Raw genomic sequence first — 18,255 nt, forward strand, 5'->3', positions numbered from 1 at the left:
TTATTTCGAAAGCCGTAACCGGAAGTGGAATCTATATTTCCTCTAACTTGATAACAGTAGGTTTTAGATGGTCGTTAATAACTGGGGCTCCCCGGGATTGTTCACAACAACAGAGGAAGCCGCACCACTTTTGACCAAATAAAGCCCCGTCGCGCTTTTTAGATCCTGTTTCGGACCCGCACCAACGGAAACCGACGCGAACGTGTTCCTGCGCGAACTGGGCTCCGTTCTTCTCGCTGGTAGCGATTGTTTGTGCCGAGCTAGCTTTGTCCTTCGCAGTCGCAGCTGTGGTGGGTTGCTGATATATATTTATACAAGTCGTTTTGGAACATGGCTCACCATGTAGCCAGTTCCCAAAAAGCACTAATGCTGGAGATGAAAAGTCTCCAAGACGAGCCGGTCGAAGGGTTCAAGATAACTTTGGTGGACGAGTCGGACATGTACAACTGGGAAGTGGCGATATTCGGACCCCCAAACACACACTACGAGGGTGGTTATTTTAAGGTGAGTAGCTAATGTTAGCTAGCTGTCGTCCTATTGTTCCGCAGCTGGTTTATTTAGCCTTCATTTAAAGTAGTTTGCTCGCAGAGGAGAGCCCCACGGTGAACCGTAGCCTCCGATTAACCGTCTCTAACAACAGCAGGTAGCAGTAAATGACGCTAACATCCCCCATTTTTTTTTTAGCAGTACTGTGATAAAACATCCCCTTCTTTGTCCAACTTTAAATCAACTTAATTGTGATTATGACGTTTTACTGTTGCACAGCTTGTAAACAAAACTTTTTATTATTATTTTTTTTAATAGGGCTCATTGGGTCCCTTTTATCGTGACAGACAGCACATGATCACGTTTGACAAGTTACTTTTGTGTTAATGTGGAAAAAAAAGGTCGTTAGCCTAGCCAGCTTTAAAGTTAGCCAAGCTCATCATCTTTGCTAATTCAATTATGTCCCCGTTTTGTTGTTGTTGTTGTTTTTCATCAAAACTCAACGGCTCTAGTTGTCAATAAAGTTTAGTTTGTATTCAAATGCATGGCAACCTTGCTTTTGTAATGTTTGCAGTCCCCAATCTCGGCTTGTCTAACTCATAAGCCATTTAATTTTTTTTTTTTTTTTTTTTTTTTGCACACTTCCTCCCTTGAGAGTAGAGATGTGTTGGTTTTCCTGTTTGTGAGTGTTTGTGTTAATTGACAAAGAGGGCTGGCAGTTAACAAAGCATCCTCAAACTAACTATTAACTACTGAATTGTCTTGTTTTTTATTTTATTTTTTACGGCAAATAATCCTCAAAGATCTTTCTAGGCTGTCAGGCATTTGAGCCCACATTGTACTCTACATGTGTTTGTTTCAGACTCACTTTAACTCCCACCTGAAGCCGCACACCTACATTGTAAAAATATCATTTGTTTGTTGTTTGTGCGGAGCCTACTGTTGATTTTTCTGAGTGTGTGTGTTAAAATCAACTTCTAATATTTAAAAACACTGTGGATTCCTGCTCACTCAAGCCCTATATGCCAGTTGAGCACTTAGTTTATCACTTTGTCTGGCAAAAATGTCAAATAATCCCCTGTCCACGCTGCTTAAAACTCACCCTACATAGTTGTTTTATTGGACATCAAACAAGCAGCTTTTATTTCAGTGGCAGTTCAGTTAACTTTCTGAGGAAAAGGACAAGAATGAGGTCCTTAAAGTACATTTAAATGTATCTTGAGTAGCAACCTGAATAACAGTGCTCAAATTGTACATGGTCTCGTCACAAGGGCTTTTTGTCATTGGCTTATAATGCTAAGTCCCGCATTAGTTGTTTCCATGTTACAGCTACACTGTAATATCAGTGAAGGCTCCTAGTATGTTCAAATGATCCAGCATATTGTAACAGCACTTTATTTGTTGATCAGCTGTACAGTGCTTTGTTGTTCCAGTTGGTGGGATGCTTTATCATTTTGCCTCTGGTCTTTTTTCCAAGCCTGCAAACACAAGGCAGAGGGCCCCGGCCAGGCTCCCGTAGACCATGTTCGGTGTGTCCGTGTGGGTGCTGTGTACAGGATTCCTTTGTCGGGCCAGGAATGCACAGCTAGGCTGTGAAATCCACCGCATGGTTGTGACTCATTGTTCTCTACTGGGTTTCCATCTAACCAGTTTCTCATATTGGGGGGGAAGGAAAAAAAAAAACCCAAACTCCCCCTGTTCTGATCCAGTTTAACCAAACAAACATGACATGCTGCAGCCGTGTGTTCATACGAAACAGGACAGGGAATGACGACATACGAAACCTGGCTGAGTCAGGTATTTATTTCACATGGGTGTTGCTCTCAAAGAGTCACACCATGATGAATACGTTAGGCCTGCAGGCACACAGTGGACTGGGACTCATTGAAACGTCATTCAAACATTTGATAGCTGTCCCGGATCCACAATATGTAAGTAAACGCAGTACCTTGTCATAAATCGACAGTGACCTGTTGGTCTCACAGAAGGCCCCAACGTTCATTCATCGGTTCTGAGACCTTTCCGAGCTTAAGGTCCTTTGTGTGTGTGCCTTCTGCTTTGTCATGTGAATTATCCCTCCGGGCTCTGAGTGTCTGATGATTACTGGCAGAGGGCCAGTCAGTCCCACAGCCAGCCGTGGTCCTGGGACATGTATGAAGCAGATTAGCTGAGTTGGTTTCACTCAATAGGAGGAGTGTTTGGACGGTGACTCACTGTGTGTGTGTTGTCTTACACACTCGGTTTGTTGATCCAGACGATAGAACTACGAGGTTTAAAGCTCCTACTTTTGTCTCGTCGATCAAATGTAATGTTAATCTGAGGCTTAAATATGAAGAATTGAAATCAATGGAAAGACAGGTTTATGGGCGACTTCATTTGTTGGTTGTTTTTTATGCTTCGGTCTCGATTATGCCTCGATCAGTGTTCGTCACTGTTCGCTAGTTCTCTTGTAGATCTCTGGTGACTGTTTTCACTCTCTCTGTTATTTTTTTTTTCCTTCCTCTTTAACATCTGTCTTCTCTCTTCATATTTCCTTGACCTCTGGGAAGTCTCACAAAATCAAGAAGTGAGACTTCAGTGTTTTTGATGAAATAATACAGTCTCCTGTTAACGTCTCCCCACAACCATAACAGCTGACTTGCTTGTATTGAACGTGTAATCTGGAAAAATCATGGCACGCACATTCCCTGGCTACAACGATTGTTTGTTCCTTTTGATCTTTGAGTCTCTTTTAGCAATATTTTATGAATATATATATTGTATTGCTATCCCCTCTATGGTGTAGTAATATGAAACAAAACACACAACAGCTACTGTGCTTCTGTGCTCTCCATGGAGATCACCTTATTGGGTTAATAAATCAAAATGGATGACCATGAAGTCACAGTCAGATCCATAAACTCCACTTGAGAATTACAACATTGTTTTTTTTTACTGTGACACCAGAATCTTTAAGTTCACATTTTGGCAGATTTGACCTCTTCCTGCTCAGTTGTGCGTCATGCACGAGAACCGCAGAAAAAAAGAGTGTATAAGGTCACGGTCACAGCGATGTACTGCGATACAGAGACTATGCCGTGTGTGTACTGACTGCACCACCAGCCTGGGATCTTTGAAATTGGGTGGCTGACTGTTTTTGAGATTCTGCTGCGTCAGCACTTGGCAGCTTTAACTGTCATTGTCGTTGCGTGCAATCGTGACCTAAATTCGTTCCCTGCAACTTCAAATATACCATAAAAACAAAACATCTTTCATATCTCGGTTAAGTGGTTTTCTCATGTGGCTTGCTAAATGTTGACACACCACCTTTTTTAGCTTCAGACGATCAGTCAACAGACACTCGGCTCTGTTGAGCGGCTGACTCTCTGCCTTCCTGCCGTCCTCCTACGGACGTGTGCTACGTAACTTTTACCAGCTCCACGTTAGCCTCGCCGTAGCAGCGGAGGGGAGGGAACAGGCAAGCGGACCCAGCCAGGCTGCAGAGGGCCTTGCTGGGCCCAGCCCGGCTGAGCTGCCGGAGTCATGTTTCCCCCTCTGGCTGTGTCACAGGGAAACGAGAGCAGAGCAGAGGAAAGAAGAGAGAATACAGAAACCACTAGATCAAGAGTAGACAGGGCCCTTCCTTGCAGTGGTGCCCCTTTTTGAAAGGAGAGCCTGCTGTGAATAGAGGTGAGTGTGACGTGAGGCCCCAGTGGACAGTTATAACCGTCCCCTGAAGGCCTGGCCATGTGTCCTTTTTCTCTTCCAGTATAAGTGTGATAATATACCTCTGGAAAAATAGCTGTATAGGCTGTTTGTTTGAAATTGCTATCACCCACGAATCAGTAAAATAAATCCAGGTTTGGATCCTTTTTCCTTCGCAACATTCAGCTCCTGAGTTGAGTTAATGAGGAAGGGGCCTTCTGGGTACGAACATGATAATCTCCGGGACCTCTGTGTGTGTTAGGGTATGGAATTTGCTCTACACAAGGACCTTTTCCCTCATCACTCAGTGTGGGTGTGTGAGGTTAAGGTCTGTGGAGAAGGCAAAGAGGTGCTCAGGGAGAACAGAATGATTTGTTCTGTTCAGGGTCTTTGCATTGACCTGGTTTACTTCTCTGTCATTTTTCCCACAGGGTGGGCACGTTCACTCTTGTTCCCGTTCTCTCTTCAACGCAGCTTTTCAGAGCACAATCCAAGAAATATTTTCACAGAAAGAGGGGAAAACTTGATCTGGTATTCTCGGTAATGAGCCTTACACTGGTCCCTTCTTTGTGTGTGTGTTCTTTTCCTGCTTGGCAGGAAATTGGCTGCACTTCGAATGAGCTACTGACCTTTTGCTTACATGTTAATTCTGTCCTCAATCCAATTATGAGGCATGACATGCAAGTCAGCTGTAGCATGTTGTATCAAGTGTACTGAGGCAGCGAGTGTTGTACACTTAAAGGCTGATATGGGCGCATCTAATAAGGATCGGAGTAAATCTGTTCAATACATGAAACTGATCTGTGGAAACAAAAAGAGAGGATGCTGATATCGACCTTTTCCAATCGTTGATGCGACTAAAACCACAAGGAAACGCACACCTTTCCCTTCTTCACTAGCCTCCTGGCTTCAATTTAATTGTAATAGTATCACTGAGCTTTGAGTGGTGACTGCATTGCCTGTAGCATTGTGTTGCAAGGAATATGGCTTTAAAGCCTCCTGGTAAGATGCATATGTGAAATCATGCTCTTTCCTCTCACAGGGATCAATGCTTATCCTTAATGGATATATCAACCTTCCCGCTTTACTTGTAGCTTGCATTAAGACTCGGTTTGTGATGATGAAGGCATTTAATGGCGTCGATGCAAAGGCAAAACGCTACAAAAGCGGGATCATTTATAAAGATCATGTGTTATGAAAGCAGCAATGGTGAGAAGTTGGTACGGCGCATTTCCTTGTTTGTCACCAAAGAGTTAGGTTGTTGTTGTAGTTCACTTTCTAGAGTCGGACACCGTTGTTTTCAATGTCCGATAGCCTTATTGTTTTCAAGATGTCATAAAAAGTTGAATAATGAAACTGGATTGAGAAACTAGGGATGTCTCGATCCGATACCCGGATCGGATCGGCCCCCGATACTGGGTTTTTAAGGTGGATCGGCCGATCCAATTACATTTCATGGCCGTTCCATATTTAATATTTCCCGTGATTCCATTGTTACGTTTGTTTGTCGTTTTTGTTCTATTGCATCAGCCGCCAAGTTGGAAAGTGGAGCGGACACATAGGTTAGCTAATAAAAAAAAATTAATTTTAGAATAACTACAAGTGAGTCGCCGACTGCGACATGCAAAATCTGTGGTGTGGAAGTCTCACGGGGTGAAGCTAACAGGGCCTCCTACAACTCCACTAACCTAATAAAACATCTTAAAAATCACCACCCCGACAAACACGCTGCTTACTGTAAAACGACAGCGTCTACGACTGACTGATTGGTATCGGAAAACCGGTATCGGGAATTATCGTGATCGGAACCTATATGAAAATATCGGATCGGGAGCTAAAAAATGAGATCAGGACATCCCAAAGAGAAACTGCCAACAGAATGTATTTGTTGTGGGATTACAAAAAAAAAAAATTCCCAAAAATGCAAGAGAACTCTCAGGCTTTCAGAAGTCATGCTGAAGGGCTTTTCATAAACACTGTTTTGTTGGAAAATCAAACCTGGAAGACAAAACAAGCAGAAACCACTTTGCCCTCTGGGAGTGTTGGCACATCGTTACGTTCAGCCGAATACCCTCCAGCTCTCATTTTCACCTTTTCCATCCCCTTCTTGGACCGCAGTCCACATCCAGCTGACTGTGGACCAAAGTGGAGGCGGGGAGGTTTCCCAAATAAATAAAAGAGGATTAACTTCGCCTACAGCTCAGCCACTGGACTTGACAGATATGATGCTGATATTGTTTTGCAAGACAAATCAAGCTCTCGTGGTTGTTCCACGGCCCTCGTCTTCCTCCCCCTCCTGGCTGGCTGCTATGTGTTGCACGGTTGCCAGCCTGTAATGTGTACAATGTTGGCTTGAACCCTGCACTCTGAAGGGCCGCCAGCTTTCTGGCAGGGTCAGTCAGACCCAGGGATTGTGTTGTTTTCTTTTCCCTACAAGTGGCATTCTCTCAGGACTTTGTCAGTGTTTCCTCTCCGGTTTTATATGGCAAGAGCAGGTTTTTTCTGCAAATCCGGAACACACAAGACACCAAATACTGCAAATGTTGCTCTTGTGTGGAAAATCTGCACACACTTTCAAGTAGGGCTAAGTATTGGCCAGAACCTCATGGTACGATACGTGCCACGATACTTTGGTCACGATACGTATCGCGATATTGCGATATAAATAAAGATGAAAACACAAGTACCTGTATATGTACATCAGATTAATCAAATTGAGTCAAAACTATTTCAATCAAAACAGCCTCTCCATTTTATTAATTCCCATGAAATTCACTGGAATAAATATTGAAAATAAAATGAAAAAGGATAAAGTACTGCATTCACAACGTGTCAAAATTGGGCAGCAAAGTATCGCGATATATTGCCGTATCGATATTTTTTCCCACCCCTACTTTCAAGACAACAGACCCAGAAATGCAGCTCTAATAGCCAGGGTTGGTCTGATGTTCCAGCTACACCCAGCCTGGTTTAAAAGCTACATTACGGACAAAGAGGGATAAGACCCTAATGGTAAGCACAAGTATTATATAGAGCACAACCCCTTTTTTTTTAATGTGAAGTGAAATCCTCCCGCCACCTCCCCCACTTCTCTGTTCACTGTGGCGAGGACCAGCTGACCATGCCGAATCAGCAAATGTGAACAAGTGTGTGTATGTATATGGGGATAAGCAGGAGGTTTCATGCTGCGAGTGGAGTGCATGTGTGTGTAATCACACCCCCCCTGTGCCACCCATGGCATGCCTTATGGGACAGGAGGAGGGGTCTTCTTCACATAGTAGCATTTATACGTTGGGAGGACATATAATGGCCGAACACGGGTGTGAGCAGTGGATTGTCTTGGGTTGCAGTGACAGCTGGAGAAGACAAACCCCCACAATGTCTTTATCCAGGCGGCCCCCCCCCACCCATTGGTGTGTCTCTAAGCTGCACACACACGGCAGCTGAATGCAGTGGGAGCCTCCCTCCCTCCCTCCATACCATATTACATTACACTGTCATTAGATTCTCCGTGCTCAGCCACCTCCAGTAGGGTTTGCCGTGAGTCTAGAGCTCCTATTTATAGGTTTCTTTCAATCACTATTGATGCCGATCAGCGCAAATTGTGGAGAACTTCATTCAGCTGCTGCTCGTTGACAACCGTACTGGAAGCATAGGTCTTTGTGAAGGAAAGGCGCTGAGAGTGAAGCCCTCTCAGCTGTGTGTGTGTGTGTGTGTGTGCATTTCTTCATTGTACAAACTTGCATTCAGCGCTCACTTCCCCCGGGAGACTGCGTTCCACAAGCAGAGCCGTTTTCAGCAAAAGTATGCGGTGGATACGAGACACACTGTAGGTTTCCATTAAGCAAACGACACCACTAGTCCGCTCAAATTATATGCAGCTGCCGAACTGTGGCTAAATAAACCAGCCGTTACTTTCCGGGTGCAGCTGAGACAGCGAGGCTCCTTTCCACCTCGACGTGGAAACGTTGGGAGGGAAGGAGTCGGGACTTGTCTGCTGGTGAGGGAGAGAAATGCCTCTCACGCCGCTAATATGTGTCTCCTCTCGCCCCTCAGGCTCGGATCAAGTTCCCCGTCGACTACCCGTACTCTCCACCTGCTTTCCGCTTCCTCACCAAAATGTGGCACCCCAACATCTATGAGGTAAATATGGCCCTAAAAACCACATGCTGTATGTATAGATGGGTATTGGAAGGGGTTTTAAATGTATTCTCGTGTCCCTAGAACGGCGACGTATGCATCTCCATCCTGCACCCGCCAGTGGACGACCCACAGAGCGGGGAGTTGCCTTCAGAGAGGTGGAACCCCACACAGAACGTCAGGTACACAACAAACACACACCCACACCCACACACACACACACACACACACACACACACACACACACACACAATAATAAGCAGGGTTGCTGTTTGTCCAGTGGCTTCCATCTGTTTCCTTATCTATCTGCCCAATAGTGAAATTATTATTAAATTAGTCAAATTGTTAATCTAAATTTTGTGTGGTTTCAATGCGATGTCATGTGACTAGCCGCCTCCTTTTTCTGGCCACATTTCTGTCTAATTGTCCACCTGTTAGTCCAGACTAAAGGCTTATTAACAAGTCATGCAAGATGTAGGTTGATGCCCATTTCTTACAAATTGCTCGAAGTAACTGCAAGACTGTCTTCCTGCTTTCCTACTTGCATTGTTTCCTTCTTTTGGGGCTATTTTGATACGCTAGCTGATAGCTACATAAGCATAGTTCAAGCTAAGAGATGTGTTCAAGTTCACTATGTTTCACTAGCATCTCTTTGTTAGCCTGATGAATTAACACAAGTCGCGATAACCTTCGCTCAGCAATCAGGCAGGATCTTGGTGCTTTATCTTCTTCTTCTCGGTCTAGTCTGCCACATCTTGGTATGAGTTTTGAAGCTCACATATCCATCGTGGGTCTTTTAATCTAAAGCCCAAGTTATGCTTCCGCGTTGACACAACGCAAGGGGGCTTACGGACCCCTTACGTCCTTGCGGACCCCCCTTAGGTCCAACGCAAGGGCCTGACGTGCACCTCTCAAAAATCCTAGACGTGCGTCGAGGCGACGCAACGCCAACGCAGCGGCATTGGCTGTGATTGTTCCGCTAACTACATCCGCTGGAGACCGCTTTTCCGGTTTCCACTCATAAACACCGCCATTTAAACTTTTAATACTTTTATTGTTTGCACCTTGTCGCTTTTGCACAAAGAAATAAAACACTGAAAAATTGTGGATGTTTAAAGCCGGAAGGTAAACAAATAGGCTATAATGAGGCTAACGACGATATACGTCAAGAGTCTCGGTCGGTCAGTCAGTCTTTACAAAAACCATAGCGCCCTCTACCGGTGTGGCATTGAATTGCATTTCGACACGATAACCGAGCCTTAAGAAACGTCGCTAAATTGAGTCCTTTGTGTCAAGAAATGGAATGGTGGTGCTTTCAACTCGTCATGTTCGGACTACTATTATTCTCTTTTTGCCTAACGCAATAAATCTTCCCTTATGCTTCTTCCTTCGTACGCCTCTTAACATTTTTAACCCATTTTAGCCTCTCTGCACCAGCTTTCTGTGCTTTTTTGGGATTCATTATATTATTCTTGTGCTCACTCGATGCCACGCATAATGCTCCACAGAATATCATGAACCTTCTGCACCCGCCAAGGTCTTCCAGTTTTCTCATTGTACATGTTTTCTCATGTTTTAAGACTAGAAATATACGCCTAGCTGTCTCTGTGTAGCGTTGCTGACCTCTAATGCTACTGGGATAGCTCGCTGAGCGAGAGCCTGACGCTCATAGCCTCACATAGCCAGGCCCGTCTCCACACAGCGCTGTGCCAGCTGGCCGCTGAGCGTTGGCTCCTCAGAGGCAAACCATTAACTTGGCTAAATAAAATGCCCCAAAAGATCAACGGAGTACTGATGTACTCAACCACTTGCCAATAGATCATGTATTCATCCAAGTTGTTCACCCCATTCGTTATGTATCTCCGATGATGTAGTATCCAGCAGGAATAGCAATGGTGTTATTAGAGACACAGTTGTTTGAGATCTTCTCTCAACGACCAACTTGCTGTAGTGTAAAACATCCAAACATGATGTATAATTCATACCCTTTAGTTTGTAAAATTTACTTAACAGGGGTTTATTTATTCAACCCCAGCAGCTTGTTCTTTTATGTACAGGCACAGACTCCCATAGCTGGATGCAAGTGTGTCCACAGTAACGAGCCCTTTGTGCTGATGATCGCCAAAACACACATTCAGTCTCCAGAAGAAAAAAAAGGAGAGCTGTTGGATCACAAGTAGGGGTGTGAATCTCTGGCTTCACAGCGATTCGATTAACGATACAGTAGTTGGTGATTCGATTCAAGGAAAAACATTTTTTTTTTACGATTCGATTCGATTCAGTAACTTGTAACCAAAATTCTATATCCATGAAATAAACATGCAATAATGTGAGTGAGACTATCTGTATTCTTCTGAAAGGTGAAAAAAATAAACAGACCACAGAATTACTTATTTAACATATTTATTCTATAAAAAAAAGTAGTCCTGCATAATATTTTATGCTGAATACAAAAATGTAATGCTCAATTATATTGAACATTTTTCAATAGACTACATGCTGGCAGGGGAGAGAGTGTCTTAAACATATTAAAACATTAATCATAATTAAGAATCACGATTCATACGATTAAACACATTTATATCGATTATTGGTGAAGCCAAAACTATTCATTCTATTTATTTATTTTAGCAGATTGATTTAGTTAAATCGATAGGACTCATCGATGCATCGAATGAATGGTTACACCTCTAATCACAAGTACAAGAAGTTGATGATTCACCTGAGTCAAACACCTGTCAGTGTCTCTAATGAGCGGCTCTGAGCAAAATTCAACAGATGACAGGAGAGACAAATGGACGTTCTGGGTTTGAGCCGGCTGGTTGTCTCCAACCTTCATTCCACCCCTCCCCCCTTTTCTTTCCGCGTCCTTTCGTTCTTTCCACGTCTACGCCTCCCGTGTCCCGCATTCTCAGCGTCTCTTGTCTCGTCTTACCTCCATGTCCTCCTCCCATTTTGGCTCGTCTGTATTTGAATCTCTCCCCGTTCTCTCTCAGGACCATCCTGCTCAGCGTGATCTCTCTGCTGAACGAGCCCAACACTTTCTCCCCGGCCAACGTGGACGCATCCGTCATGTACCGCAAGTGGAGAGACAGCAAGGGCAAGGACAGAGAATACATCGAGATCATCAGGTACACACACACACACACACACACACACACACACACACACACACACACACACTAATGGGAGCTTGTCAGTGTTGCAGGTACACGGAGTACCAGCGCTGAAGCTCCGTGTGGCCTCATCTGTTTTTGTCTTTTCACCTCACAGGAAGCAGGTGCTGGCGACCAAAGCGGACGCAGAGAGGGACGGCGTCAAAGTCCCCGTCACGCTGGACGAGTACTGCGTTCGCACCCAAGTCCCGCCCACAGACGACGGCTCCAACCTCTTATACGACGACTACTACGACGACGAGGAGCTGGAGGACGACGACGAGGACGACAACGAGGACTGTTGTTACGACGACGACGACTCGGGCACCGAGGACTCCTGACCTCGCCTTCCCATGATGTCACTCACCTTCGTCCCCTCCCCAACCGACTCCCCCACCCTCCTCCCTCTCTCGTCATAGACTGAACTTTAATTTCCTGCCCCCCCCCTTCTGCCTGAATCGACCCCTCGTCATCCTCACTTATCACAGCGCCCCCTGTCCACCGTCTGTCCCATGTGCAGCCACAGTATGCACACTAAAACCTGACGCATCAAAGAAAAGAAAGCTACGGAGTTGTTTTTGGTTGTTTCTTACATGTTTCTCTTATTTTTTCCCGCGTGTTGTCTGATTAGAGGTTAAACACACACAGCAACACCACAATAATAGTACTTCCTCATCCGCTTGTGTCTGTCTGCACCGATAACCGGTTTAAATTTCCTCAAAAGCGCTTTAGCTCAAAGACGTGTTCCTTCCTCCGGGTTCGAGTGGAACAGAGCCGGTCTGATGGTTTCTCGTAGAAGGTTCGGCCCGAGGAACGGCCTTTCCTCGACGTCATCAGCGGGGTGGAATGTAACGCAGGTCAGATCAGAGCGTTCGCAAAGGAAGCCAATTTAGAAGAAAGTTGGCGCGCAGTACGTGTGATTTTCAAAAAAGCCGAGTCACTTCCGTCTCTGAGCCATGCGTGTGACCTCTGGTTTTAGCGGGCCGTCGCCCTGCCGTGCTTCACCTCTGACCTTTTTGAGCCCCAGGGCTTGTGCTGCTCCAAACAGGGAAGTTATCCATTTCAGAAAGGAAAAAAAAAAAAAAAAAAGCTGTTCACACTCCCTTGTGCCTTCCCTCACTCCCTGATATCACAGATCCCAATGACTTGTGGGACGGACCATACACACACACAGCCAGCCAAACAAACAAAGAGGGAGATATTCAAGCTTGTGATGCAAACTAAGCCCTCCTGATGGAACAAACTGATTGATAGCAGCACCGGTCAGGTCTGTCCAGGGTGTGAGTTAGAAAGGTGTAAGATCAAACAGCTGGACTAAAGACTGGAATGTAGATCGGGGTCTCACACGCGTCCTCTGACTGCCACACAGCCTTCGTCTTACAAGCACACGCTACCAGTGGCCTGGATGCATTAAGAAACAGCTCGCCGAGTCCGCTGCTGCTCATGAAATCCAATGTACTGTAAAAAAAAAAACACACAAAAAAACAAAAAAACTATGCAGTCAAGTGCTTGAACCTACTTAATATGCAGTGCTTTAAAGCGTGGCAGTAAAGCTGAGCCTTTCAACAGTCGGACCTGAACTCCAGCTTGAGATTCCCAACCTGCTTTGGAGTGACTGGTTACGGTTAGTGGGGACACGAGTCGCTGTCTCCGTCTTCATGTTTGTTCTAAACTCCCAGAGGCAGAAGAAACCTGATTGTCTTCATCAGAGCACGCCCCCTAGTGCTGGCTCTGTGAACTGCCCCCACAGTCTGAACCACTCGACTGGGCCGCAGCCATTTTGGCCTCACCTGAATCAACGAACCCTGTTACCTTTTTTTAGAGATCAGATAGCAGTGTGAGGGATTCAGGAGACTGGGTAACGGCCGGGTTGAATATACAGACTCGGCCCCCGTGGTTTCTTCTCTCCTAACTGCCAGGAGCGTTCCGCTGCAACACTCCAGACAACCACCATCCAACAGTATTTCCAAATGAAATCCCCCCACATCGCTGTAATCATGTTTTTTTTTTGTTTTTTTTGTGTGTGAATATTCGCTGATCGTTTATAAGATGTGCTGAGAAGAAGCAGAAGTGGAGAGGAATGGGGGATAGGGTTGATCTTTGAGCATGAACAGGAGAATGTGGTTCTCCAATAGCATGCTGTTATGATGTGTTTGTGGTTTTAGATCTGCTATAAGGGTCGGGTTTGTGTCCACAGACAAAAGGTCCTCAATTTTATCTCAAACTGTTGCATTGTGAATGGGCTGAGGGCTGTTGTTTTTTGTTGTTGGTTTATTTTGGGAGGGGGGGGTTCTTTTACTGTTTTGATGTAATTGTTTACTTCCAAACTGTGGTGTGTGTGCTTCAATGTTGTCTATCCTATATGTAGAAGTACTTTGAGAATTGGCCTCACTGTTAAATCCAAGGATTGTTCTTGGAAGAACACACAAATATGGTAAAAAGTTCTCCAGAACGTACTTGACACAGCACACCACACAGTAATTATTCTAGTCTTCATCGAGCCCTGAACGCTCAGACATTAGTTGTCATTAATTGACTGATTAATCACCCTATGAATGCCCCTCCCCCCTCCCTCCTCCTCTGCCGTTTTTAGGGTGAATGGGGTTTAATTTTCGTCAAACTACTGTTTATTTTTATCGTCTCCCCCCCCACTCGTCCCCCCCAGTTCTCTGATTGATGATCATTACATCACTGAGGGGAAAACCCAGCAGTTAATTAAAAAAAAAAAAAAAAAAACTACAAGAACCTCAGGAAAGAAAACGACTACCAATCAACCAACAAGCGAATCCTTTTCCAACTGAGTGAACCTGACCCCCCGGGAGTCTCACTTTTTGGCTTCAATGGACTGTTTACAATCTCTACCTTGATATGCACATGTGGATATTTGACGATCACTTGATGTTTTTTTTTTCTTGTTTATATTTTTCTTTTTTTCTTATGGTTTGTAAATCTATTTAAAATCTGAAATAAAGATCTTTATTAGATATTGATTGCTTTTTATTTAAGTTGTAGGCTTAATAGTTGAGATTTAAAGAACTCCTTGTCCCTTTTTCTCTGTTGTAGACACTGAAATGGTAAAAGAAACTCTGAGAGGTAAAACTTAAAGTTTTTATTTAAGTAGAGTGGCCACATGTGGAAAATGAGATGTGTGCTCAGTAGTCCCCCTGCTGGACGCAGAGGGTAGTGGAGACTTAAAAGGATTCCCTGATTCTTTCCATGTTTTCTAATTTAACAGAAGTGGCAATTTAGGAAATGACTTTTCTAAATGGTTATAGTTTTTTTCCTCTGTTGCCTCCTTCACTCTAGAAAAATGGAAAGTCTTAGAAGACATGAAATAAATAAGTGTGTGAGCTCGCAGAGCTGCAGCATGAATGGAGCTCATCTGTGATGCATGATATGCAACTAGACTACACACATGAGACCAGCAGAAAGATTACGATCTATAATTGTGATATTTTTTCCTAACATTTGTTCATAACTTTCATGTCGATCGTTTATTCATTAAGTAGCTATTTATTTTACAAATATCCCTGGTTTGGGATCTCTGATCTAATGTTTAATGCTGCAGAATAGTAAATAGATTATTTGATAAATAATTTTAATTTAAAGGGTGTCCAACCCTCCAGATTTTTAATTAAAGAAACTTTATTTTTTTTTTTTATTTCCCATAAACATTCAAATATTTTACCTGATATATGTCCAGTGTTTTGTCTTCCAGAGCCTTTCAGAAATGAAGGTGATCCTGAGGTAAAACTACACCAAACATAAATAATGTTTTCTTCATGGACACAATGTTTGTGTATGTCCTTCATTTCTGTGTGCTGCACATATTCATGTTGTGCCTTTAGGGGGCAGCAACAGCTTGTTTCTTGTTTTATACTGTTTTTCTGTGATCATATATATATAATATTATAATATAATAGATGTAATCATCAAAACACGAGTGTCATTTTATAGTTACATTTTTAATAGCAGCTATTATAGTGTGCTTCTCTTGTTTTCTCAGCTCAAAAGTCTGTGATTCTACACCGTTTCCTTCCAGTCGTTCTCCAGTAGGGGGCGCTGCCACCCCTTTAAGTACACAGACACTAGAGAGTAATATGGCCAAGGAGTAGCGTTTCAGTATCAAAGTGCCAGAGTGTCCTCTCCTCCACTTTCCTCATCACCCACTGGACTATAGATAGACAGTATAACTCCCATGCTGTGTACTCTATGCTGCTATTCACCTGCTTTTCTTGGCTGTGAAAATGGAAATCATCAATCTGTGAAATGCTATTTAACCTGACACTATATGTATATATATATATATATATATATATATATATATATAAACAGTATATTTATATATATGCTCCTGTGTGCTGGTGTTTCAGGCCTGCAGTGAGGGCCTGTTTTGCATCCTTTTACCATCTCTGCCTGGAGCTCCCATTCAGGCCCATCTCCCCACACACAGGTATACCTATATATGTGTGTTTCCTTGACATTTTGCCCCACGTTTTGTTTCTTTCACTCCAGATGGCAGTTCATCGAACCAGAATAAGCAAGACGCTGAAATGATCTGCAGCGTTATTCTCTCTCTGTGGTTTCAACTCTTCTCACACGCTGACGAGGATAACACTGCAGGGTATGAACCTGGATCAGAGCCAGCTGCTACAACCCCACGATCGTCTCCCGGCTAGGTTCACAGTGTGACCTTGTCCCCCCACCCCTTCCCAGCTCCAGCTGGCGGCTTGGCAGTAGATCTCCAGGCTTCAGCCGAGGAGTCGGAGGCCTCGGTGACCTGCAGAGAGCTGGGCGTCCCGAGGAATGAGCGAACTGGGTGAACTGTGACGGACGGGAGAGGTGAGGAGACGTGAGATGAGAGAGGGAGAACAGTAAGTGATGGGGAGGGAGGGAGGGGGGGGGGGGTCATGTGTCCTGATATGTCTCCAAGGCAACAGAAGTTGGAAGCAGGTTGGCAGGAAGGAGAACGATGGATGGCAACAATAAGAGAGAGTGGGGTAAAAATGGACCCTGTGACGCATCAACCATAATGAGTGACCATGTGTGTGAAGGGTTAAGAGTCAACGCACACACACACACACACACACACCGTAGGCCACCTGGAGGGGCACCAGACCCCCTGCAGAGCTCAGTCTGGCAGCCTCGTTCCTCCCTGTCCTTCCAGGAAGCATATGAAGTACTTAGTTGTACATTGTGTTGTACATATACACACTTTAAGAGTTATAATGCCATAACAGGTTACATTATTCTGAAATGGGCCATTCTGCATTATGAGTACTGTCATTTTTTTGTGTATTTTGAATACTTTTACTTCAGATCTGATACCTGCTCACAGCATTGTCCACAGATGATGCTGCACTTCTCTGCTGTCGGGTTTGTAACGGCCTCGGCGTTCATCGGTCTCAGGCTGACAGAGATGTAGACTCCGGCCCATTAATGAGAGCAGGACAGACACATTAACCTTTCCTCGGGCTTTCCTCATCTCAGACGCTGAAGATCCACAGTCGCTTGTGTACCAATCTCATTATTTCCCAAAGGAAGCTGTTAACGGTGTGAGGATGGAGTACTACGGCGTCCAAATGACCGCTTGTGCTTTATAGCCTTACATATTTCCATTTAAGTTGTATTTTATAATATTCTTCATTTCAGGTTTTGTCGTGAATTGGAAACTTTAGTAATCGTGGGCTGAAAACAACAGCAGGTCATGATTGATTAAGACATTATTCAAGGAAGAAAGCTTAAAAAATCATTCTGAATTTAAAGGTGTAATATATTAGACTGCATTTTTACTGCAGCAAACAACTATTTGCTATGTAAATATATAGTTGAGTAATGTTTACTGAGAATAAAGTTGCTCTGAGCTTCTCCTTGATTTGTTGACATAATATTTACAAATGTAAATATTAAGACATAAAGGAAATTTTACACTAAATTGTCAAACATCTACATAAATCATTGTCAAAAACGTCTCATTCAGATCTTATGTGGGTATAAACAACAGAGCATGTGTTTTTCTTTGTTATGTAGCAATTACATTTTATTTATAGTGTCATATCACAACAGAACACATTGAGCAGGACTAGAATATGCTCGTGATTTTCAAAGTCCAAACATCAATTAACTAATCAGCACTTTACTTTGCACAGTGTTGGGAGGTTCAGGCTGTCGGTCACAAAAAAAAGCAATTTGAAGGTGAAAACTGTGATGCACATTTTCCCCATTTTTTCCCAATTCATCATCAGTTAGTCAGCTGATCCAGTCGGCTCTCAGTGAGTTTTAGAATGGCATAGGAGATTTCTTTTTCAGCACCCAAACCCTTTAAGATCGTTTTGTTAGACAAGCGTGACATGTGGACTGTCTATAGGGTTCTGAGCGAGCGCTGCCTGGCTCCAGATGACAGGGTTCAAATGGGCCTCTGCAATCTATATGGTAAGTGGCTCTTTTCATAGGTTGATTACATCAGACAATGATCTCCGAGAAGAGCTCCGAAAAGGCAAGACGTGCAATTATCTCCAGTTGGAATAGCTGACATGGCTTACATGCCGTACCGAGGCGGACGTCTGTCCTCGTCGCTGTAGGTTCAACCTCCACATCCGGGTTCACGTTCATCAGAAAGTGAGGTCGCAGGTCTCCTCCTCCTATACGTGTGTGTTTGTTTGCACAGACTTGTTTGTGTGTGGGGCGGTGACTATTTAGTATTGATGCACCTTCATTATGTTGTCTGTGATGTCATCATATATTTAGAGTTTCACATATTTCTATGCATCTCAATGTGACAGTTTTCATT

The 18,255-nt window shown here is 43.9% G+C and overlaps 1 protein-coding gene across 1 annotated transcript; it reads left to right on the forward strand.

Moving 5' to 3' along the window:
• Positions 1 to 70: 70 nt before the first annotated feature.
• Positions 71 to 14,449, forward strand: cdc34a (cell division cycle 34 homolog a). Its single transcript, XM_084012339.1, has 5 exons — positions 71 to 504; positions 8,227 to 8,313; positions 8,395 to 8,492; positions 11,307 to 11,441; positions 11,584 to 14,449. The coding sequence occupies exons 1-5, from the start codon at positions 331 to 333 to the stop codon at positions 11,804 to 11,806; spliced, it is 717 nt and encodes a 238-aa protein (XP_083868465.1). The 5' UTR covers positions 71 to 330; the 3' UTR covers positions 11,807 to 14,449.
• Positions 14,450 to 18,255: the final 3,806 nt, after the last annotated feature.

The sequence above is a fragment of the Eutrigla gurnardus genome (genome assembly GCF_963514095.1).
Source record: "Eutrigla gurnardus genome assembly, chromosome: 6".
Lineage (NCBI taxonomy): Eukaryota > Metazoa > Chordata > Actinopteri > Perciformes > Triglidae > Eutrigla > Eutrigla gurnardus.